The sequence below is a fragment of the Oryctolagus cuniculus genome, chromosome 15 (genome assembly GCF_051225735.1).
Source record: "Oryctolagus cuniculus isolate XC-2025 breed Fujian yellow rabbit chromosome 15, ASM5122573v1, whole genome shotgun sequence".
Taxonomy (NCBI): domain Eukaryota; kingdom Metazoa; phylum Chordata; class Mammalia; order Lagomorpha; family Leporidae; genus Oryctolagus; species Oryctolagus cuniculus.
In genome coordinates, this window is record NC_142881.1 from 32,147,779 (window position 1) to 32,171,493 (window position 23,715).

At 50.9% G+C, this 23,715-nt stretch overlaps 3 protein-coding genes across 11 annotated transcripts in view; 1 reads left to right on the top strand and 2 right to left on the bottom strand.

The window, feature by feature from the left end:
• The window catches only part of MORN4 (MORN repeat containing 4), a 27,367-nt gene extending 20,721 nt beyond the window's left edge, over positions 1-6,646 (top strand). Inside the window, exons 6-7 of one of the 4 annotated variants that reach the window (XR_011382331.2) lie at positions 379-480; positions 5,774-6,646. The gene's annotated coding sequence lies outside the window, so the exon portion shown is untranslated. Of the gene's footprint in view, positions 1-378; positions 1,705-5,211; positions 5,523-5,773 lie in introns of those variants that run through there. The other 3 variants (XR_011382332.2, XR_011382333.1, XR_016222061.1) reach the window with 3 other exon arrangements.
• Positions 1-23,674, bottom strand: part of HOGA1 (4-hydroxy-2-oxoglutarate aldolase 1) — a 26,636-nt gene extending 2,962 nt beyond the window's left edge. Inside the window, exons 1-6 of one of the 6 annotated variants that reach the window (XM_089314584.1) lie at positions 23,431-23,674; positions 9,869-9,951; positions 9,507-9,634; positions 8,795-8,929; positions 8,440-8,536; positions 6,845-6,978 (exon numbers count right to left, since the gene is read on the bottom strand). In XM_089314584.1, coding sequence (XP_089170710.1) covers positions 6,845-6,978; positions 8,440-8,536; positions 8,795-8,929; positions 9,507-9,614 — 474 coding nt within the window. In that variant the 5' untranslated portion in view covers positions 9,615-9,634; positions 9,869-9,951; positions 23,431-23,674. Of the gene's footprint in view, positions 1-6,844; positions 6,979-7,612; positions 7,814-8,439; positions 8,537-8,794; positions 8,930-9,506; positions 9,635-9,822; positions 9,952-23,430 lie in introns of those variants that run through there. The other 5 variants (XM_002718577.6, XM_089314582.1, XM_017348471.4 and 2 more) reach the window with 5 other exon arrangements.
• C15H10orf62 (chromosome 15 C10orf62 homolog) lies at positions 16,710-19,794 on the bottom strand. Its single transcript, XM_089314585.1, has one exon. The coding sequence runs from the start codon at positions 19,642-19,644 to the stop codon at positions 18,916-18,918; it is 729 nt and encodes a 242-aa protein (XP_089170711.1). The 5' UTR covers positions 19,645-19,794; the 3' UTR covers positions 16,710-18,915.
• Positions 23,675-23,715: the final 41 nt, after the last annotated feature.

Here is a 23,715-nt window from a genome sequence, read left to right on the forward strand (position 1 = left end):
GTGATGCCTGGCTCAGCCTCACATGCAAAACATACGGGAGTGCCAAAAACCTCACCCATCAAGATGAATAATGTATCAATGCAATATTTTAAAAATCCATGAAGAATAAAGTTTTAGATAAAGACAGGATCTGACAGAGCTAAGTCTTGCCAAACTGTAGCCTCAGACAAAAGTAAAGATGTGTGCCCCTATACACAAGATTTTATTTGTTTTTTAATGCTTATTTTTTCTCCTAGATTTGGGGGAAAAAGTGATAAGATTGCTCCTATTAAAGTCAGAGAAGTAAAGTTATAATAAATTCTATTTTTGATATACACATAATATTTAAACTTAAAATAGTGCTATGAGTTCTAATGTACCCACTTACCAATTTTTTAGCTTTTCAACTACATTAATGTTGAAGGGGTTGGAGGAGTCACCGCTGAGAACAACACAACTTTCAGGAAGATGGAGTGGAAGTACCTGCCCCTATTCTTCCCAGTAAGTACAATTAAAATCCTGGATGTTATGTAAGAACAGACATAAGAAGGCTCTGGAAGGTAGAAGATCGGCCAGGGACCCCCCAAAGACCAATACAACCCCGGGGGCTAGACAAGGAGCCAGCAACCATGAAATGCCAATGGGCACAGACAATACAGGCCCCAACTCCAGGCTGCTCTCTCTGCCAATGGACTGGGAAAGGGGAAGCCTAACAAGATGGAGAACTCTAGACAATCACCTCTCTCCAGGCAGGCCAGCAATGGGTTAACAAGGAAGCCTGAGCCTCCACTGCTCAGTCCTGACTGGCCAGTGACAGAGGCCCCAGCGAGGACAGTCATGCTTCTCACCACTGCCCACCGTTAAGGAGGCCACCCCAGGCCAGCTCATCCCGACTCCCTCCTAGATACATGGGTGACATCAATGGGCCAGGCAGGGGAGCAGCAGGGAGACACTCCTGTCCCTCCAGTGGGGAGCTCTCAGTGAAGGCTGAGTGCAGAGCCTGGTGCACAGGTGTAATAAACAAACAAACAAAAAAAAGACAAACTCCTAAGAAAGAAGTTTCTTGGCTCCAATAATTTCACTGGAGCATTCTACAAATGTCAAAAGAAGATTTAATACCAAATCAACAAGTCTCTTCCAGAATTGGAGAGAACACTTCCCAATTTATTTTATGAACCTAATTATTACCCTCATACCAAAACCAGACAAAAGCTATGCAAAACAAGAAAAACTGCAGACCATATTCCTCATGAACAGAGACACAAAAGTCCTCAGCAAATCAGCAAGTGGAATTCAGCAATGTATCAAAAGAATTATTGGGCAGGCTTTGGGTACAGTTTACTTGCTGTTCGAGGTCCCCGCATCACATATCAGAGTGCCTGGTTCGAGTTTCAACTACTCTGCTTCCAGTCCAGTTTTTTACTAATACACAGCCGGGAAGGGCGGGTGATGGCTCCAGTATTTGGGTTCCTGCCACCCACGTGGGAGACCCAAATAGACTTCCAGGCTCCTGGCCTTGGCCTGGCCAGCTCTGGCTGTTATGGGTGTCTGGGGAGGGAACCAGCAGATACACAATCTGTCTCTGCCTTTCAAATAAAATGAAAATAAATTTTTAAAAAATAATTCTATATCATGACTAAGTGGTGTTTAGCAAAAGAAGTCTAGATCAAATATTTGAAAATTAATGTAATCCACAGTTTTAACAGAAGAAATCAGTCAATGCCCAAAAGTATCTGACAAAATTCAACACCATTTGTGATTTTTAAAAATTCTAAAAATCTGGGACTTGAAGGAAACATCCTCAACTTAATAATAAGCATCTAGAAAAACCTAGAGCTAACATTATAAATAATGGAGAAAGGCTGATTTTTTTTTCTCTTAATATCATAAATAGGGGCTAGCATTGTGGTACTGGGGGTTAAGCCACTGCCTACAACACCAGCATCCCATATGAGCATGGGTTTAAGTCATGGCTGCTCCACTGCCAATCCAGCTCCTTGCTAATGGGCCTGGGAAAGCTGTGGAAGATGGCTCAAGTGCTTGAGTTCCTGCCACACATATGGGAGACGTAGATGGAGTTCCAGGCTCCTGGATTCAGCCTAGCCCAGCCCTGGCTGTGGCTGCCATTTGGGGAGTGAACCAGCAGATGGAAGATATCTCTCTTCTCTTCTTTCTCTCTCTCTCATTCTGCCTTTTGCCTTTTAAATAAATAAATATTTTTTAAAAGAAAATATTAGAAACAAGGCAAAGACTGCTCTATGTACTCTTATTCAACACAGTGCAGGAAGTGCTAGTGCAATAAGGCAAGAAAAGGAAATAAGGCACCCAGAGATCAGAAAGGAAGAAATAAACCTGTCCCTATTTGAAGATGATAGGACCGTCTGTGTAGAAGTCACAAAGTATCTGTCCAAAAAGTCCTCCTAGAACCAGTAAGTCACAGGACACAGTATAAACCTGCAAAAACCAAGTGTGTTCTAAGCTAGCAATGAAGACATGGATAGTGAAATTAAATACATAATACCATTTTCAGTCCCCCCAAATTTCTCAAAACATGTACAGGACTGCTTTGCTGAAAACTATAAAATGATGAAGAAATAAATAAAGACCTGGTTAAGTAGACACATCATGCTGAAAGACTGGAAAACAACATAGTAAAGATGACAACTGTCCCCAGGTTGATGTACAAATTTAACACGATTTTTTTCAAAATCTCAGCAAGATTCTTTTGTAGATACAAACAAGATTATTCTAAAATTCACATGGAAAGAGAGTAAAGAATTTTTTTTGCTTGGGGGGTAGAGAACAAGGTGGAAGGAATCAGTCTTTGATAAGACTTATTTTAAGATTGCCACATAGCAACAGCAATCAAGTGTGGGTGGTAGTACCGGGGAAGGACACACAGATCAATGGGAAGAATAGAGAACCCAGAAATAGAGCCACTCACCTGTGCCCCACTGATTTTTGACAAAGGTATGAAAGCAATTCAGTGGAGGAAAGATTGCTTTTTCAACAAATGGTGCTGGAGCAAGAGGGTATCCCTAGGGGGAAAAATGAACCTTGACCTAAACCTTACACTTTATACAAAAAATGAACTCAAAATGGGCCACAGGTTCACAGAACAGATTTAGAAAACTTTTAGCAAAAAATAGGAGAAAATCTTTGCAATCTAGTGCTAAGCAAAGAGTTCTGAGACTTGACTCTCAAAGTACAATCCAAAAAAAGGGAATATTGATGAATTGGGTGAAGTCAAAATTTAAAATTTTTACTGCACAAAGGCAAAGAGAATGAAAAGACAAGCTACAGATGGGAGACAAATATTTACATGCCATATATCTGGAAAAGGACGTGTCTAGAAGATATAAATAACTTTCAAGGCTCAACAGTAAAAAAAAAATTCAGTTAGAAAAGGGGCAAGACACAAAAACATGTTTGACTTAAGAGAATACAGATTGTAAAAATACAAAAACCAGAAAAAAACACAAAAAGCTGTTCAATATCATTAGCCACCAGGGAAATGAAAATTAAAGCCACAAGGAGATGTTACTGCCTAAGCCATCAGAATAGCTAAAAATTAAAAATAGTCACAACACCAAAATCTGGCAAGAATGAAGATCACTCATGTGTTTACACTGGTGGAAATGTGAAATGGCACAGGCACTCCGGAGAGCAGCTGGCAGCTTCTTAAAGCACTGAGCATCGTGTGGGCCTCCAGTAGCACTGCTGTACATTTATGCTACCAAGATAAAAACTGAGCCCATCTAAGAACTTGTTCACTACAGCTTTTTTTAAAAAAGATTTATTGATTTATTTATTTGAAAGGCAGAGCTACACAGAGAGAGAAGGAGAGCTGGGGGGAGGGGTGTCTTCCATCCACTGGTTCACTCCCCAATTGGCTGCAACAGCCGGAAATGTGCCGATCCAAAGCCAGGAGCCAGGAACTTCTTCCAGGTCTCCCATGTGGGTGCAGGGGCCCAAGCACTTGGGCCATCTTCTACTGCCCTCTCAGGCCATAGCAGAGAGCTAGATTGGAAGAGGAGCAGCCGGGACTAGAACCAGTGCCCATATGGGATGCAGGCACTGCAGGCGGTGGCCTTACCCACTATGCCACAGCACTGGCCCCCAGTGCAGTTTTTATCAGCCAAAAACTGTCCTTGGGGCTACTGTTGTGGCACAGTGGGTTAAGCTACGACTTGTAACACAGGAAACCCCTATCAAAGTGTGGTTTGAGTTCCAGCTGCTGCTCCACTTGTGGTCCAGTTCCCGGCTAATGTACTAGGGAAAGCAATAGAAGATGGCCAAGTACTTGGGCCTCTGCCAACATGTGGAAGACCTGGGTGGAATTCCTGGCTCCTGGCTTTGGCCTGACCCAGACCTGGCTATTGCAATCATCTGGGGAGTGAACCACAGGATAGAAGTTCTCTCTCTGAAGCTCTGCCTTTAAAATAAATAAATCTTTTTTAAAAAGACCAGGAGACCTTTCTCTCTGTCTCTCCCTCTCACTGTCCACTCTGCCTGTCAAAAAAAGAAAAAGAAAAAAAGAAAAGAAAAGAAAAAAAAAAAAAGACCAGGAGAAGCACCTGGCTCCTGGCTTCGGATCAGCGCATTGCGCTGGCCGCAGCGCGCTGGCTGCAGCGGCCATTGGAGGGTGAACCAATGGCAAAGGAAGACCTTTCTCTCTGTCTCTCTCTCTCTCACTGTCCATGCTGCCTGTCAAAAAAAAAAAAAAAAAAAAAAAAACACACACACACACACACACAAAACATGAAAAACCTATCCTTTAGCAGGTAAATAATTGAATTGGCCATGGTACAGACATCCCATGGAATGGTACTCAGCAATGGAAAAGAACGATGTATTGATTATGCAGTGACCTAGATGAATCTCCAGAGAATTGTGCTGAGTGAAAAAAGCTAATCCCCAAAAGCTATATAAACTGTATCCACAGCGTCTTCAATTGACAAAATTATACAAATGGTGAGCATATGTGGTTTCACGGGGTGCAAAGGTATGGGTGCAGCCATCAAAAGGTGACAGGGGGCCTCCGTGGTGTTGGGACTATTCCGTACTGCAACCGTATCGATGAAATACTCTGGTTGTGAAATCAGTGTATAGCTTTGTAAGATGTTCCCATTCGGAAGAAACTGGCTAACAGATACATGGGATCTATCTGTATTACATTTATTACAATTCCTGTGGACCAAAAATGATTTCAAAGTAAAAAATTTAATTTAGGGGCCGGCACTGTGGTGTAATAGGCTAACCCTACACCTGTGGCATATGAGCACTGGTTTGTGTTCCGGCTGCTCCTCTGCTGATCCAGCTCTCTGCTGTGGCCTGGAAATGCAGTGGAAGTCCTTGGGCCCCTGCCCCCACATGGGAGACCCAGAAGAAGCTCCTGGCTCCTGGCTTCAGATCAGCTCAGCTCCAGCTATTGCGGCCATTTTGGGAGTTTACTAGTGGATGGAAGACCTTTCTCTCTGTCTCTCCCTCTCTTTGTAACTCTGCCTCTCAAATAAATAAATAGAGCCTTTAAAAAAAAAAAACAATTTAAAACATATGTAATAACAGTATATGGGAGCACACACTTTTTTGTTTGCCTTAGGCTTCAGAATGGCTCTGAACTTGACCATCATTTCATCCCAAATTCTTCTTGGCTTGTCCAGCCAAGAACTGGGGATCAGGGCCTGACTGTACATAGATTATGTGAAGAAAGAACTCTCTGGGAAAGCCTGGGCTCTGAATGCCTTCAGCCTTTTACTCTGTCCTTTGCATCCCTCAACATTCTGTTTTTCAGACTCTGGCCTCTTGAAAGCTGACACGTCCCTGGTTCACTCTCTCTAAGGATGGTCCAGGATCACTCACAGCACCATCACTCAGGATGCTTCTTTCAGTGCATATTCCTGGGCCCAAGGGATTCCAGCTGTAACTGAATACCTAAGAGAATTCTAACATTCCCTTAAGCTTAAGAACCAACAGGCTGCCGGCACTGTGGCTTAGCAGGTAAAGTCACCTCCTGCAGTGCCGGCATCCCATATGGGTACTGGTTCCAGTCCTGACTGCTCCACTTCCAATCCAGCTCTCTTCTATGGCCTGGGAAAGCAGTAGAAGATAGCCCAGGTCCTTGGATCCCTGCTCCCACGTGGGAGATCCGAAAGAAGCTCCTGGCTCCTGGCTTCAGATTGGCACAGCTCCAGCCATTGCGGCCAATTGGGGAGTGAACCATCAGCTGGAAGACCTCTCTCTCTCTGTCTCTCCTCTCTCTGTGTAACTCTGACTTATAAATAAATAAATCTTTTTTTTTTTTTTTTGACAGGCAGAGTTAGACAATGAGAGAGAGAGAGAAAGGTCTTCCTTTTTCCATTGGTTCACCCCCAAAATGGCTGCCACGGCAGGCGCGCTGCGCTGATCCGAAGCCAGGAGCCAGGTGCTTCTCCTGGTCTCCCATGCAAGTGCAGGGCCCAAGCACTTGGGCCGTCTTCCACTGCCTTCTCGGGCCACAACAGAGAGCTGGACTGGAAGAGGAGCAACCAGAACAGAATCTGGCATCCTAACCGGGACTAGAACCCGGGGTGCCAGCGCCACAGGCAGAGGATTAGCCAAGTGAGCCGCGGCGCCGGCCAATAAATAAATAAATCTTAAAAAAAAAAAAAAAAAAAAAAAAAAAAAAGAACCAACAGGGCTCAACTTTGTCTTAAGCCAGGATTTTCTGGAGGAGGCACAAGGAGTTAACACATTGGGATGTGGTCTGAAAGGGAAGAGACTGAGTGGGGACTCCGTACCAGCCCTGGCTCCTGCTCCAGTGAGGATGCAGATGGCCCCCCTTCCCCACCCCCTCCCCGACTGCTGCCCTTGTTTGGAGGCTCACCGCAGAGTTTGGCTCAATGAGGCGATGCTGCAGCTTCTGTGCCTCTTCCCATTGTCCCGTGAGACACAGCCGCTCCAGCTGGCACACCTGGGCGCCCAGGACATTGGCCAGGGCACACACGCCCCCCACACCGCCTGCCGGAGCAAGATACAGAACATCAGCCAGAAATGCTTCCCATAGGGGATCCCGAGCCCTGGTCCCTGCGCCCCTTCATTCTTGGGGACTCAGGATATGGAGTTCTCTACTCTGGTTGGCCACATCGAAGGCATGTTCTGTGAGTGCGGAGTACACATTTCCAGAGAGAATGCTGCCTGCAGGCCCAGAGCTGCTCTGGTAGGCCAGGGAGCAGGGCCTGAAGGCAGCTCAAGGCCAGGTCCTTCCCCGCACCCCCATCACCTGCCTCGGCCAGTCCCACCTGTCAGCTGACCCCTCCAGCATTCCCCAGTAGTCCCCTGAGTCTTCTGGCCTGGAAGAAGGTGAAGTGGACTGGAAGCCTTTGCTCTTCTGAGATTCAGCCTGGGACAGCCTGGGACAGCAGTGGGGGCAGGGGTGGAAAGAGCTCTGGGCACAGGGTTGGGAGCCTGGGCATTTCCTTCCACTGGCTGTGTGATCTTGGACAAGTCACAGATCCTCTCTAGTCTGCTTTGTTCTCTTCCGGGCAAATGGGCATGCTGGGATCTCAGAAAGCCTTGCCACCTCTGACAGGCAGGAGCGGCCTCGAGACTGGAGCGAGAGCAGAGGATATGGAATGAGCTGACACTACCCAGGGCCGGCGCTCTCTAGTCCTCACGATACTTCGCTTTGTAGGGTAGAAACTCGGGCCCAGAGAGGTTGGGTGCTTGCCCAGTGTGATGCGGTGAACAAATGGCCGAGCTGAGATTCCAGCTCAGATCCCCTGCCTCCACAGCTGTGCTCTTTCCAGCAGCTCTGCTCTCAGGAGCAAGGTGGAAATGGCTTCTCTCTTCAACCCTGCAAGGATGTAGGAGATGTGCAAGGACACAGACAACAAGCTGAAGTCTGCAGTGACCAGAGGGGACAGGAAGCAGCCCCATCTCCTGTGGGACTGAAAAAGTCACTCAAACCTGTACTCAGTGGGGCTTCAGCTGGCAGGAACAACCTGAACCCTAGGACCTTGACCCCAACAGACAAGAGCAGGTGGTCTCAGTGACATTTCTAGGATCCTGGCCTGGAATGGCACCTGACAATTTATTCTGGCCTGGGACTGAGAGAGAGGAAGATGAACTCCTGGAGTAGGGAGGGCGTCCCTAACGTCTCTGCCCTCTGAGATTGATTTACATGGTGAGATTAGAGCAGCCAAGTTTGTCATCCAAGAGTGGGGCTCAAGGTTTAGAGCAAACTGCAAGTGTCCCTCCTATAGGCTGGGAATTATACTCAGCCACCTTCTTCCACCCAATGTGGTCACAGTCAAGCACCCAAGCAAGCAGGGTGGCCAGGGCTCCAGGGTTTCAGAGCAGGCAGGCTGGCCGCCGCACTCTGCGGCCCCAGCCCCAGCCCTCGTTGTCTCTCCCGGCTGACCCAGCTGCCTGGCAGGATCCTGGTCACCCACGACAGTTTGAGAGCAGCAGGCAGCCTACCCAAGGCATAGCTGGCCAGCAGGAAGCCAGCCGATCCAGCCAGCACCTGGAAGTCCTGCTTCCTGGTCTTGTGCACGATCAGCCCGATCCTGGTGGCCTGCAACAGCAAACGCCATGTGAGAGTTGGGCCCCGCCTCCGCCTAGAGGAAGCCCAGACACGTGTGGGAGAACAAGGGCCCGGTTCCCTGAGCGATGCCCTGAAGGTGAAAGCCACAGAGAGCCCGCACCTGGGAAAGAACTCAAGCAGGAGCCAGGGGCTGACAGAGACCTGAGAGCTGCCCTGGAGCTGGCAGCCAAAGCGCTAGAGTCCAGAGACGGAGGAGCGGGGCCCCGGCCGGGAGCTGCTGCCACTCACGTCACCACCGCTGTCCTTCATGCCCACGATATTCGGGTGCTGGGAAAGTGTGACAATCGCGTCCACAGGCAGGTCCAGCCCTGTGTTGGCTGGGACGCTGTATAGTACCACAGGGATTGGGGACAGGTCTGCAACCTAGGGGCGCAGAGAAAAGAGGGAGAGGACAGCTGCCCCAGGTCCTACAAGCCAGAGGCTTGCTTGTGCTGGCCCACGGCACTGCAGGGCCACCTGGACAGCTCTACCTCCCACCTGTAAGCCACAGTGCTGCACACCCTGACTGTAAGTAAGAAAGTGGGTGATGTCTATGAGGGGTCCCCGAAGGCTCATGGGAAATGCACATTATCTTTTCATTGCACCTTTCCACAGCGGTTTTGAAGCCCCCTCTTATCAAGTGCCTTCTGTAAACCAGGCAGCTCCAAGCCCTATGCACTTATGACCTCATTTATTCCTTGCAACACCCCCGCGAGGTAGATACTGTCATCCCTTCCATATTAGAGGGGAGAAAACTGTGGCACAGAGAGGTTAGGCAAGTTGTCTCACGGCACACAGCGATACAATTGGCATGCCACCATTTCCTGAGCTGCATTGCCAGGAAGTAGGCTCACCACCCCCCCCTCCCAACTTTTCTCACTCCTCTCCTGGGGCAGAACTGCTGCCTCATCCACCTCCTCTTGGTCCCTGGCCTCTGCCCCATGCCCAGCCTCACACCCACCTTGGTGTAGTGATGGATGAGGGCAGCACTGTCCATGCGGCCACGATAGTAGCAGGGGGTCACCACCAGGGCGGCGTCAGCCCCGACCTGCGCCATGCTGACTGTCATCTCCACTGTGGCTTGAGTGGCTGCAGGAGGAAGGAGGGTGGTGAGGGCAGAGGAACGAGACCTGTGCCAGGGACACTGGGGTGAGCAACGGGGTCTAGGCATGTCCAGAAGGGGCAGAACAAGTAGGTGGAACCCAACCACAGGCTGGGAGCGTGGAGCTCCACAGCCCCACAGCCCACCCCCAGGACCCAGGGCATCCTGGCCTCACACTCGCAGCCGGAGCCAGCTAGCAGGAGCTTGTCCTTGGGAATAACCTGGCGCACACGGCTGACCACCTCCAGGCGCTCGCTGCTGGTCAGGAAGGGGAACTCGCCGGTGGAGCCCTGGACCACGAAGCCTGCAACAGAGCACCCATCACAGCGACTGACACCGTCTTATCCCCTTACAAACCACCAGGACACTGGCGTTCAACAACCCCCCCGCCAAGTGCCTACCTCCCCAACACCCGTTTCTCAACACATTTTCTTCCCTGATGCCAGCATGTGCAATGCTAGTGTTCATATCATTTGTCTTTTTTTAAAAAAATTATTTTATTTCTTTGAGAAGCAGAGTTAGAGAGAGGGAGAGATAGAGAGAGAATCTTCACCTGCTGGTTCACTCCTCAAATGGCTGCAATGGCTGGGGCTGGGCCAGGCTGAAGCCAGGAGCCAGGAAGCTTCTTCCAGGTCTCCCACATGTGTGGCAGGAGCCCAGGCACTTGGGTCATCTTCCACTGCTTTCCCAAGCCATTAGCAGAGAGCTGGTTTGCAAGTGAAGTAACCAGGTCTCGAACTAGTGCCCATATGGGATGCCAGTGTTACAGGCAATGGCTTTACTAGCTATGCCCCAACAATGGCCCCTTTTCTTTGCCTTAATGAAGTGCTTCAGCCACACCAAAAAGAATAGACAATAATATGTCACAAGTGTGTTCCCAGCACCCATGGGAACCCTCCCTGATCACCTTCCTTTCTTAGCTCTCTGTCAGACTCAGGTATTTATTGTTTCCATTTGTGTCTTTATGTACTTCAGACAGACATATGGACACATGAACAAGACATGCAGGTCTTCAAAAAGTTCATGGAGAGGCCGGCATTGTGGCATAGCCAGTAAAGCTGCTACCTGCAACACCAGAATCCCATTTGGACACTGGTCTAAGTTCCAGCTGTTGGCCGGTGCCGCAGCTCACTAGGCTAATCCTCCGCCTGCAGTGCCAGCATCCTGAGTTCTAGTCTGGGCTGGGGCGCCGGATTCTGTCCCGGTTGCTCCTCTTCCAGTCCAGCTCTCTGTTGTGGCCCGGGAAGGCAGTGGAGGATGGCCCAAGTCCTTGGGCCCTGCACCCGCATGGAAGACCAGGAGGAAGCACCTGGCTCCTGGCTTCAGATCAGCATAGCACGCCAGCTGCAACACACTGACCGTAGCAGCCACTTGAGGGGTGAACCAACGGAAAAAGGAAGACCTTTCTCTCTCTCTCTCACTGTCTAACTCTGCCTGTCAAAAAAGAAAAAAAGTTCCAGCTGCTCCACTTCCAATCCAACACCCTGCTAATGTACCTGTGAAAGCAGTGGAGGATGGCCCAAGTCCTTGGGCCCCTGCACCCACGTGGGAGACCTAGAAGAAGCTTCAGCTTTAGCCTGGTCCAGCCCTGGCCATTGAGGCCCTCTGGGGAGTGACCCAGCAGATGGAAGAATCCTCTCTCTCCCTAATTCTGCCTTTCAAATAAATAAATCTTTTCTTAAAAAAGTTTTGGCCGGCGCCATGGCTCACTAGGCTAATCCTCCGCCTGCGGCGCCAGCACCCTGGGTTCTAGTCCCGGTTGCTCCTCTTCCAGGCCAGCTCTCTGTTGTGGCCCGGGAAGGCAGTGGAGGATGGCCCAAGTCCTTGGGCCCTGCACCTGCATGGGAGACCGGGAAAGGCACCTAGCCCCTGGCTTCAGATCAGCTGTAGCAGCCATTTTGGGGGTGAACCAACGGAAAAAGGGAGACCTTTCTCTCTGTCTCTCTCTCACTGTCCACTCTGCCTGTCAAAAAAACAAAAACAAAAAAGTTCATGGAAAATGTGTGTTGTGAAGAATTATGTGGCTCTGGCATTGTGGTGCAGTGGTTTAAGCTACTGCTTGTGACACCAGCCTCCCATATCAGAGCACCAGTTCTAGTCCTGGCTGTTCCACTTCTCATCCAGCTTCTTGCTAATGTGCCTGGGAAGGTGGCAGATGATGGCCCATGTGCTTAGGCCCCTGCCAACCAATGTGGCAGATGGAGTTCCTGGCTCCTAACTTCAGCCTGAGCAGGACCTGGCTGTTGCCACCATTTGGGGAGAAAACAAACAGATGGAAGATCTTTCTCTGTTTCTTCCTCTCTCTGTAGCTCTGCCTTTCAAATAATTTATCTTTTAAAAATATATATATGGATGAATTATGCAGGAATTTCAATATTTTTGGCACCAAATAAACTCATCTTCTAATCATCATCTTCCACACACTTTTGGGAATTCTCATCATGATTTTTGCAGTTCTCAACCTTATAGAAATGGAATCCATCTTCTATAACCTTCTGCACTTTGTTGGTTTTGTTTAACATTATGTTTTTTCTTTAATTTTTATTTTTTGACAGGCAGAGTGGACAGTGAGAGAGAGAGACAGAGAGAGAAAGGTCTTCCTTTTTCCGTTGGTTCACCCTCCAGTGGCCGCCGCGGCCGGCGTGCTGCGGCCAGCGCACCGCGCTGATGCGATGGCAGGAGCCAGGTGCTTCTCCTGGTCTCCCATGGGGTGCAGGGCCCAAGCACTTGGGCCATCCTCCACTGCACTCCCTGGCCACAGCAGAGGGCTGGCCTGGAAGAGGGGCAACCGGGACAGAATCTGGCGCCCCAACCGGGACTAGAACCCGGTGTGCCGGCGCCGCAAGGCGGAGGATTAGCCTAGTGAGCCGCGGCGCCGGCCTAACATTATGTTTTGAGCTTTGGCTGTAGCACCATACTTAACTATGATCCATTCATTATAATTGCTACTTAGCATTTGATTGTCTGGTTAAGCCACAATTTATTTTTCATCTGTTTGCTGAGGACATGTAAAATGTTCCCTCTTTTTGCTCCTGCAAAAGATGCTACAGCAAGCATTTTTTTTTTTTTTAAGATTTATTTATTATTTGAAAGGCAGAGTTACGGACAGAGGGCAGAGACACAGAGAAACCTTCCATCTGCTGGTTCACTCCCCGGATGGCCACAATGGCCTGGACTGGGCCAGGCCAAAGCCAAGAGCCTGGAACTCCATCTGGGTCTCTCACACGGCTGGCAGAGCTCCAAGTACTCAGGCTGTTTTCCACTACCTTCCCTGGCACATCAGCAGGCAGCTGGACCAGAAGTGAAGCAGCCAGGACCTGAGCCAGTATCCATACTGGATGCCGGCATTGCAGGCGGCGGCTTGATCTGCTGCTGTACCACACGCAGGGACGCACAAGAAAAAAAAAATCTTGGGTATGAGTACACAGTCTAAGAGTTCCTCTGGAGTTCAGATACTTGGGTGTGTAATTGCTGAGTCATGTCCACATGCAGCATCACGGGTGCCACATTAATGACTCAGCGTCTACCTCTTCAGCAGCATGGAAGAGCCTGCTGGTGTCCGTCTGTGCCAACTCTTGGTGCCATCAGAACTAATTTTTAACCAATGTCCTGCGTGCAAAGTGATATCTCATTGTTTTATTCTGCATTTTCTATTTGTGAGGCTTCTCTTGCCCAGGCAAGTTAGCACAAACTGTGACAGAACTGGTGCTCATCAGCTGAACATAGGGAACGTCGGTAGACTCCATTTTCCTCTCGGTTTCTTTTTCCCCTTAGGTGTTTTTCATTTAATCTCCCCTTTCCTCTTCTTTTTCCTTCTCTTGTCCACCTCACTGTACTTTTAAGACAACTGAAGTAGTCTGCAGATACAGCACACAATGCAACAGGACTGTGCGTGAACAGAAAGTGATTTGGGGGAACATGAAGCAGGAGCAGTGCTGGCCACGCAGCTGGAGGAGACGGACTGCGTATTTGACTTGGAGTTTCCCGACAGTCACAGCCAGAAGGGAAACATGGTCAGCTAGCAGATATGCAGAACCCAGAAGATAAAAGCAAAGCAGCTGCGCTGGAAAATGCAGAGTTTCCTGGCACCGGCACCAAGAGATATTGTTCCTATGAGTCACCCGTATGGGGACGCGGCGTGATGCAGACTCAACTTCTCACTGCAAAGCCTGCTCCACGCTGTCTACAACATCCTTACCATCCCCTGAGCCAGCGGCCAAAGTATTTCTCGCTTCACTTGCTTTTCTTTTTCTTCTCAGTTTTCATCTTGGTAACATTACAGGGAACAGGGGCAAATAGCTTTTGGCTTCTGTTTGATTGCCCTTGGAAGTTTCCTTACTCGGCACCAAGCTGGGAGCCTCCCTGGGTCTTGCTGCCTGATGGTTCCCGTGCTTTCCTGGGATTCAGACCCCCTTGCAAAGCTGCCTGGCCCGGCTGGCGTTGGACCAGCGCATCTGACTAAAGATTCAAAGATCAAGCTCTCGCGGCTTCCTCCATTCAAGTGCCAAAGACATTGTCCTCCCCACCCCTGCCTGCCACCCTGGCCACTGACCCAGCCACGGTCACTCACTCCCCAAGTCACCTTTCCTCCTGGCAGTCAGTTCCAGAGGCCCCTGGGGCCCCACGGGCGGTTCTGGCCTCAACAGCACGACAGCAGGGCCTAGTACTCTGGGAGGCAGCCACAGATCCCATGCCCCCGGCTTCCCTGGCACCACCCTCTCTCGTCTCTTTAAGGAGGACATCGACCCAACCCTGCCTCGCGAGAAGGAAGCAATGCCAGGCCAGGGAAGCGTGGGTGTGGTATAGATCGGAGACACTAGAGTCAAGAGTCGTCCCTGGCTATTAGGCAAGTCACAGTGCATCTCCGGGTCTCCATTTCCTTCTGTAGTGGAACGACAGACAGATCATTTCAAGCCTACCTTCTAGGGCTGTTTTAAAGGCTCAGAAAACACACCAGGAAGTGCTCCGGGATCTGTGAACTAGTGCCACAAAGGGACCCCTCTGTCACCCTGGCTCAGTGCCTGGTTCCAGGCTTGTTGTGCCCCTGCTCAGTGGGAGAGGAGGCCACAGGACAGGGAAAGGCCAGGGTCCCCATGGGTCAGAGGAAAGTGAGGCGGCAGACAGGCAGTGGGGCAGTGCAGCAGCGTGAGCACAGCATCACTCTGAAGTCAGGACGCCCACTCCCACCGGCTGCGGGACCTCGGCTTCTTAACTGAAACATGGGCTACTACAAAGAGTTGCTCTGTCATTTAAATGAGACGCTATTGGTAAAGTCCTCAGAAGTTGGTGCTCAGTCGGCATCAGCAAGAATTCTTCTGGAGTCAGGAGAGGGTGTGCAAGCCTAAAACCAAGGTGGGTGGTGGAGGGGAGGGCCCTGTAGTTGGAAGACAAGAGGCTCACTCTCCCCTGCCTCAGTGGTTACACCAGCTGCTCTGGGGAGCTGGATGGCCTGGGAAGGGGAATGGATGTTTGGAGACAGGGACATACAAGCAACATTATGACTCACTGCAGCCAAAAGGAATCAAGTCTCTCACAAAAGGAGTATCCCCTGCCACTCTCTGTCCTCTTGGTCCATCAACAATTGTCACCTCCTCCAAGGAGTCTTCCAGGACCCTCCCCAGGACCTCTCTCCTCTGAACACCCCCATTAGCTATTCCTTGTACTTCCCTGTTACCAACTCACAAATCAGAGGTCCTCAGAACCCTTCAATCGCCCCCCTCACCTGTGGGATATGGTCTTTCATATAAAGTAAGAAACCGGACTGGAGGAGGGTCTTGAAAGTCCTCCCTGGCTCTAAGCTTCAGAGTTACTTTTCTGGCTGTTTCTCCTGGCCCAGGGCTGCCTCCATGCTGCTGCCTGTCGGGGTTCCCCCAGCCACTTTCCTGCCCCTGCGCCTTTGCTCAGGCTGTTCCCTTCTGCCTCCCGAGTGGTTGCTTCTCAGACGCCTGGGAGCCCACCAGGCTTTCTTCACTTCCTCTTCCCTTTGGGCTCCACAGTTGGTTCTGCTCTCCTCGGCTTGTTTTAGTCCCTCCTCTGGCCTCCATTCCTCCACCCATTGAGGTGGGGGTCACAGCTTGCTGTGCAAAAGGACGGCCCCCAGGCTGCTCTGAGACAGAACTCTTTCGCAGGATGTGATTCAAACCTCCCCCTGGGAAGAAATGAGCATTTCCTGTTCCATAGTTTCCTACGGAACTTCAGTGGGACTTAGCCTTGATCTGGGAAGCCAGCACTCTCATAGCTGAGTCTCTTAGGAGTCTGGCAGGTATCAGCTGCCCTTCTTTGTATGAGGCTAACACTGAGTTACCCACGTCCTCTCTCTTTTTCTTCAAAGATTAATTTATTTATTTGAAAGGCGGAGTTAGAGAGACAGAGAGATCTTCTATCCCCCCCTCCCCCTCTCTATAACCCTGCCTTTCAAATAAATTTTTTTAAAAAATCATTAAAAGAAGAAAAAAGAGAGATCTTCCCCATTTGGTTCACCCCCAAATGCCTTCAGCAGCCAGGACTGGGCCATGGCAAAGTCAGGAGCCTAGAACTCCATCCAGGTCTCCCAAGTGGTGACAAGGACCCAACTCCTTAGCCATCACCTTCTGCCAGAGTGCACATTGGCAGGAAGCTAGAATCTGGAGAGATCCAGGACTCAAATCCAGGAAATGGAATGTGGGCATCCTTTTTTTTCAAAGATTTTAAAATTTATATGAAAGTCAGTGTTACAGAGAGAGAGAGAGATCTTCTGTTCACTGGTTCACTGGCTTACTCCCCAGATGGCTGCAATGGCCAGGGCTGGGCCAGGCCATTAGCAGGGAGCTGGATCAGAAGTAGAGAAGCCTGGCCTTGAGCTGGCACTCACATGAGATGCTGTGTCACAGGTAGCAGCTTTACCAGCTATGCCACAGCGCCACACCAAGTGCTGCTGCTGAAAACTTTTTCTTAATTTACAGGACTGAGAATTTGCACATTCCCTTACCCGACCTCCATGAATAACATCTTATCTACCTGTGGTACAGTGATCAGAGCCAGAGAATTAACATTGGTACAATACCACTAATTATAAACTTTTAATTTTTCCAGTTTGAAATACTATTTATTTACTTATTTGAGAAACACAAAGAGACAGACAGACAGGGAGAGTGCCTATCTTCTAGTTCATTCCTCAAATGCTCAGGGGCCAAGCCAGGAATGCAATCTCCTAATGGTTGACAAGAACCCAATTCATTAAGCTGTCACCACTGCCCCCCAGGGTCTGCATTAGCAGAAATGCTGGAGTCAGGAACCAGAGCCAGGAATCAAATCCAGGTACTCTGATGTGAGAGGCCAATACTTAACTGCTAGTCTACTGCCTGAAGCATTTGTCAAAGTTAAGATTCCAAAGTCATAATTAGCTAATTAGAATTTAAGGTCTTCCAGATCTGAGTATATATTTTATTACTCACTTTCAGAACCAAACCTCACCACTTTTTCACTTTTTTTTCTAATTTAGCAACCTCTAACATTTCCCAGTTTGATTGACACCATTTTTTCCAATTAAACTATTTATGGGGGTGGTATTTGGCACAGTAGTTAAGATGCCTGCATCAAGTATCAGAGTGCCAGTTCCCTCCCTATTCCACTTCTGATCCAACTTCCTGCTAATGAAACCTGGGAGGCAGCAAGTGATATCTCAAGTAATTGGGTCCCTGTCACCCACATGGAAGACCTGAATTGTATTCCAGGCTCCTGGCTTCAGCGTGGCCCAGCCCTGGTTGTTGTAGCCATTTGAGGGAGGAGTGAACGAGCAAATGGAAGAGCTCTCTCTCTCTCTCTAAAATATTTTAAAATTTGTATGAACTATTTTAAATACAATGTTTATTTATAACATATGTAAACATGTATTTTTGCTTATAGTCACTTATTAGTAATGGCCAAAAAATGCAAATACTCCTTCCTGGTTTTGATAAAACTAATTACAACATTTAGGGGGCTTGTTGATTTATCCATCCTATGCAGCGATTCTGAGCCCCTGGAGTTTAAGGCCCACAGGTTGATAACCACCAGTAACTCCATAAGAGATCCAAACAGTAAGAAGTTTTTTTAACTGCCTGACTCAGGGTGGGGGCCGGGGGGTGGCACCCCTTGCCCCAGAAATAGCTTCTTGGGACCCAAGAAGAGGAGGCAGGGAGAGTGCCAGGCCTGCAGGAGAGCAGAGAACGTGTCAGGACACGTGGGACGAGGTCAGGGCACGCATGAGAGAGGGAGAACCATCTGGGGATGGTGGGAAGAGGACTGGCAGGCAGCACAGGGAAGGGACAGGGTATGGATGTCGGAGTCAGGCAGAGCCGGGCTCTAATCCCAGCCACGTCCCAGGCAAGTTATGCCTCTGAATCCCAGATGCCTGAGATAATGGAATCCCTTCCTCTGGGCCCGTGACCTAACACAGGGTGCGGCACGTACCAACACACACACACGCTCCACAGAGAAGAGGCTGCAGCAGCCACAGTCCCGGCCCCGGCTACGGTAGCACAAACAAGGAGGGATCACTCATTATCCCAGTTGAGTAGCCACAGATGTGGGTGGTGGGGAGACGCCAGCATGGATCTCAGTGGGCCCCAGGAAGCAGGTGACAGAGCTGCAGGGAGCGGCGCCACAGACTGGAGAAGACACAAAATGAGGACAGCACCAGAAGAGGGGCCCCAAGTCCCGACCTGGTTTGGTCACTGGCTTCTGAAAGCCCTTTTCTCAGCCCGACTGCCCCAACACCAGCCACTTCCCGCTTCCCTGGCAACAGGCAGGTGGGTATTGAGGGCTCTGGAGCTATCTCATCCCCAGCCTCGGAGGCCAGGAAAGCTGTTCTATGGAGCCTGAAATCAGGGCCAGCCAAGGACCTTCTCCCTCCACCCCTGCCCAGACCGGAGGCCGCCTGCAGAGCCCTGGAGTCAGAGTGAGGGGATGCAAGGCTTTATTGGCTCAGTTCCAGGCATTTGGCATCAGCAGGGGGCTCTCAGCTGCTCCTGGCGTCTGCCTCCTCCATCTTCTCTGGGTGGGTCTTCAGGGACCTCAGAGTCCATCTGGGCTACTTTGCTTCCTTCCCATTCTCCCTCCCTCAGGGCCATCATGGAGTTGAAGGGACCACAGAGGGAGCCTGAGGAAGAAGGAACTTGGGTGGCAGCAGCTTACCCTGGGCCCCACAGGTTGTCCCATGGGAGAAAACGAGCCTGCGTGTGTGGGCCAGCCCTGCTCGGGGAAGGGGCAAGTCCATCCATGGTTAGGTGGCTTCAAAGGAGTCACAGATCTAGTGGCTGCGGTTGGGCAAACTGTGGCTCTGATGACTTGGGTGGCCAGGGTGACCCTGGTGGCTCTGGTGGCCTAAGTGGCTCTGATGGCTTGGGTGGCTGGGATGACCCTGTTGGTTCTGGTGGCCATGGAAAGTGTGTATGTGGTTGGCACCAGCTATGGTGGTTTCCCGATGGGTGAGGAAATTGCCCTTCAGCTTAATTTCCACTTCCTCCAAGGCCTTCAGCTCCTCCTGGTTGATGTCTCTGGACTCCAGGTGGCCCGAGTGCTGGTGAGCCGTGGCCCGCTGCAGCATGGAGTTAGCCAGCTGCCGCCCCTTGGTGTCGATCTCCTTGGTGCAGGAAGCCACAGCAGCCCACGTGGCCTCATCTGTGGATGGAGATTTTCCAGACTCCTTTTGGGTCTCTCTGGTCGCCGAGGCCCCGGACATCCTCTGCCTGCTGGTGAAGGCTTCCCGGTGCAGAGCTGCACCCCCACCTCCTTGTTTAGTGGTAAAAGTCTCCATGCGAACGGTGGTACTGGCCTCGCCGCTCCCACTCTCAGGCTGCGCAGCGTCGCTGATGGAGCTGGCACAGAGGTCGGGGACTAGCTTCTCTTCGGAAAGGCGACTAAAATGAGATTTGATCCAGCTCTCGTTCTTTGCTCTGTGGCATTCTGGGGACTTGTGCTTGGCCTGTGCAGACTCAAGGGCTGTCTTCTGTCTCCATTTGTGCTGTGCCCACAGCATCAGGCCTCCACCCCCAAGCAGGAGGGCCGTCCCCAGCACCACCTTGCATGATGGTTGCTGGATGAGCTCCCAGAAGGTCTCCAGGACCCACGCAGGGCAGGCAGAGCTAAGAGCACACTGGAACTGGGGGAGCCCAGGTGGTGTGGCTCATGCTTGAAAGGGGATGCTCCCAGAGGGTGTCTGGCAGGCAGGGGCCCCCACTGTGTCTTCCCTGGGATGCCCCTCCCACATCAGCAATGAACCCTATTATGAGGAAGGCAGCTGTGGGTGGGGTGGGGAGGGACCACAGCATCCCTCCCATCCAGCCTGGCCTGGGGCCTATCTTCTACTCCAATAGCTGTTCTCAACTTCAGGAAGGGCAGCTTCTTCAACTCTGAGTCCCTTATGTGTTCTGCTTGGAACCCATTCTGCAGTTCAGTCTTTATCTTCCAGTCTTTCATTTCCCCCACTCCCCATGTGGTGGCCCTCTGTGGGCACAGGCTGGCTCAGGCTGGCCATGGCAGAGGGCCCCTTTGACTGCAGGGGCATCCAGTCCTGGTCATCTGGGGCTGAGGTGTCTCCTTCTCTGGGGCTGAGGGTCCATCTCTGCTGGCAGCTTGGCCTATTCCAACCCCACTTGCAGCCTCTGGCCCCATTCAAGGGCAGAGCCCAGAAGGAAATGGGCCTAGGAAGGAGCTCATTCTGGAATCAGTGAGGTCACAATGGAGAAAGGCAAGCAGGGGGCTGAGAAGGCAGAGTGAATAGGACAGCAGACTTCACCCTGGGTCTCAGATCCCTGGGGCCATTATGGGACGGAGGCTACTACCTTTTGCCTTGGTGATACATCTGCAAATCCAGAATTTGCCCTATGTTAAATGTGCTTAATTGGATGCAGTCTCGTTCTTTTTTTTTTTCCCCAAAGATTTATTTTATTTGAAAGGCAGTATTAGAGAGAGAGAGAGAGAGAGAGAGAGAGAGAGAGATGGAGAGATAAAGAAATCCTCCATCAGTTGGTTCACTCCCCAAATGGCCACAACAGGAAGGGTTGGGTCAAGCCAAAGCCAGGAGATAGGAGCTTCACCTGGGTCCCCCAAGTGGGTGCAGAGGCCCAAGCACTTGGGCCATGTTCCACTCTTTCCTAGTTGCATTAGCAGGGACCAGAAGTAGAGCAGCAGGGACTTGAACCAGCAACCAAATGGGCTGCCAGCATCACAGGTGGCAGCTTAGCCTGCCATGCCCCCAAGGCTGGCCCTGCAGCTGTCATTCTTTGTTTTGTGGCAATCAGCTTTTCCTGTGCCGACTCAAGGGCCCAGGTTGTGAGCAGTGGGCCTACTGGTCAGGCTTTCCATAAAGGCTGTTCTATGGAAGCCTTTCTCAGGGTCCTAAGTAAATACCCAGGGTCTCTCGGGTAGAAGCAGGCCTGGACCACTCTCTTTTCACCCTCAAAGGCATCTAACCATTAAAAAAAAATGAAGAAATGCCATGCGAAGGCTGTATAAATTAGGATATTTAAAACATACGTTTCCTTTAACAGCAATGGTTTCAATATACACAAGAAGCCATGGTCCACTTTAGCTACCAAAAGAGTAAAGATATAAGGTTAAAGTCTGAGAGGAAACATCATCTCCCCAGTCCTGCTGGATTGGCCTATGGCTGTCACCAAACTCATCTGGAAAAAAAACAATTCAAAGTCCATCTTTGGGGTTGTTTATGGCTGTGAGTTCATGGCCAAATGGCCCTTCAGCACAGCCCTTCCCTGCAGTCTCTGATACAACTTTTACTTTAAAACAATACTCTTTATTCAAATGAGCAGTAACAAGTTGGGAATGCCGGGGGGGGGGGGGGTGGAGTACACAGTACAGGCGACGCTTTCCAGAGGACTCTGACCTTCAAGAATGCATCGAGGGCAGGCTCACAGCTCTAGAGAACCTGTAACCTACCGCAGGAGGGCTTTGCAGTGTGGTATGTGATGGTTCCCTCCTCTCCTCTGAGTGCTGGGCCAAAGTCCATCCCAGGGGCCAGGCCCGGACAAGAGAGGCAGATTTTAGAGCTACCATGGTTCACTGCTTCCTTCCTGGACAATCTGCCTGTGTATGGGAACAGCAGCCGGACTCTCTGGCTCTGTGTTCTCTGTGCCAGTGCCCCAGGGCTGACTCCTTGGGGGAACATGTTGAGCACCGCGGCCCAGCTAACACGAGGAGGCTGGACTGGAGAGGCTGTGATTTCTCCAAGGTCACTGCATCGGGCAGAATCAGGATGCTCTCCTAGCTCCTCTGACTCCAGATGCAGGGCTTTCTCCCAGAGCCCCTGACACACGCAGCCTGCATGGGCTGCAAGGGAGACGGACGAGGAGCACGTGTGGTCCTCCTGGCGGTCTCCTGAGCATCCCGTGCCCTCTGCAGGAGTCGGCAGGGAGCAGACCTGAGGAAGAGGCCGAAGGTCTCTGGAGTTGCAGATGCAAAGTCCACCTCCCCAACACCGAAGGAGAGTGTCCTGGAACCTGAAGCAGAACCAGTTAAGGAGCTTCTGGCTTCTCTTTAAAGGAACCAGGCCTCAGCCCAAACCTGCAGGCCCCCAGTGAGCCGAGCTGCAGCAGAAACTTAGAAACTGTGTCCCTGCTCAGTGTGGCTGTCCATGGGCATTCATTGTCTCCTAGGGGAGGAAGGGTCACATCACCTCAGCACTGAGCCATGAATGGGGTCGCAGTGTGGCCAGCAGTCACTGTCCTAAAGTAGCATTGTCACAAAGCCAATCACTGTCATCTGAATAATTAGGATCACGGGAAGCAGTGTCTCCTCACATACATCACCCTACAGCTTCCGCTTTTCACCTGCATTCCCTGAGACCTCCTCCCAACCCTCACATGAGGTGGGCATTGTCACGTCCATGTGAGGCTGAGAGAGATTACCCCGTAGTAAGTGAAGAGCTGTGATTTGAAACCAGTCTGTCTACAGGTGTACCCGCTACACTGCACTGTTCAGTCAGTTACCTGTTCCCAAAGCTGGTGCCCACGCAGCACCATTTGTTGAAACGGCCTGGCCTGGCCTGGTGGCTCAGTGGGTGAAGCAAGAATGAGTGAGTGCAGTGAGGCAGAGCATGTTCATTCACGGGTTCGCTGAGTGACCTTGGGCAAGTGACCACACCACTGAGCCCCGGGCTCCCATCTGTGAGATGGTGCTACTCCAGCTCAGGGGACTGCCATGGCTGTTAGATGAGGGCAGGAGGGACATGGCTGCAATTCATGTAGAACAGCACAAATACGACCTGGTTTCTGACCTCAGAGTGGGACTACCTCCACATAAAGGGGAAGATAAATCAGAGAAGCTGGAACATGGAGAACTAGTCCTGCCAAGAGAGGCTGTGCCCAGAAGAGAGAGTGCAAACGGGCTCCAAGGGAGCTGACGCCGCAGGCTGTAGGCCCTCACACCTGCCAAGAGGGCCTGGCTGGAGAGGACTTTCATACCCATCATCCAGTTTGAGCCCCACACTAATTCTGAGAACTAAGAAGACACCTTACAGCTGTAACCTGTACCTGGTTGCTGCGGCAGGTTTCTGACTTAAATAAATCTTACTTTGCTCAAAAAAAAAAAAAAAAAAAAAAAGGAAAAGGAAAAGAAAAAAGACACTACAGGTGGCAACTGGGGAAACTGAGGCAGGTAGTTTAGTTCAGGGTCACAGTCCTGACTCCAGACCAGGGCCCGCCGTGTTCTCCCGTAATAAAATGCCCTGCACCCACCTCTGAGGGGCTTAAGAGGATGATGGGTCATTCACACCCGCTGCCTGCCGCCCTGGATGGGCCGCACTTACCTCGGAACGGGAAGGTACCCAGCTTCTGCAGGTTCTCCTCCAGTTTCCTATAGTCCACCTCTGCCGTGGCAGTGAACGGCGTGGTCACAGGAGGGTAGATGCCCGCCACGTCCACCTTCCTCCCGGCCCCCGAGGCCCAGCCCCTCCCGTTCCTGGACAAGCCCCCGCGCAGCCCCTGCCTCATGCAGGACCACAGCTGAGGCCTCAGCATCTCCGCAGGAGGCCCGAGACCCAGCCGCTCTGTGCCCTCGGCTGAGGATGAGTCCGGCCTCCTTCCTACCCACT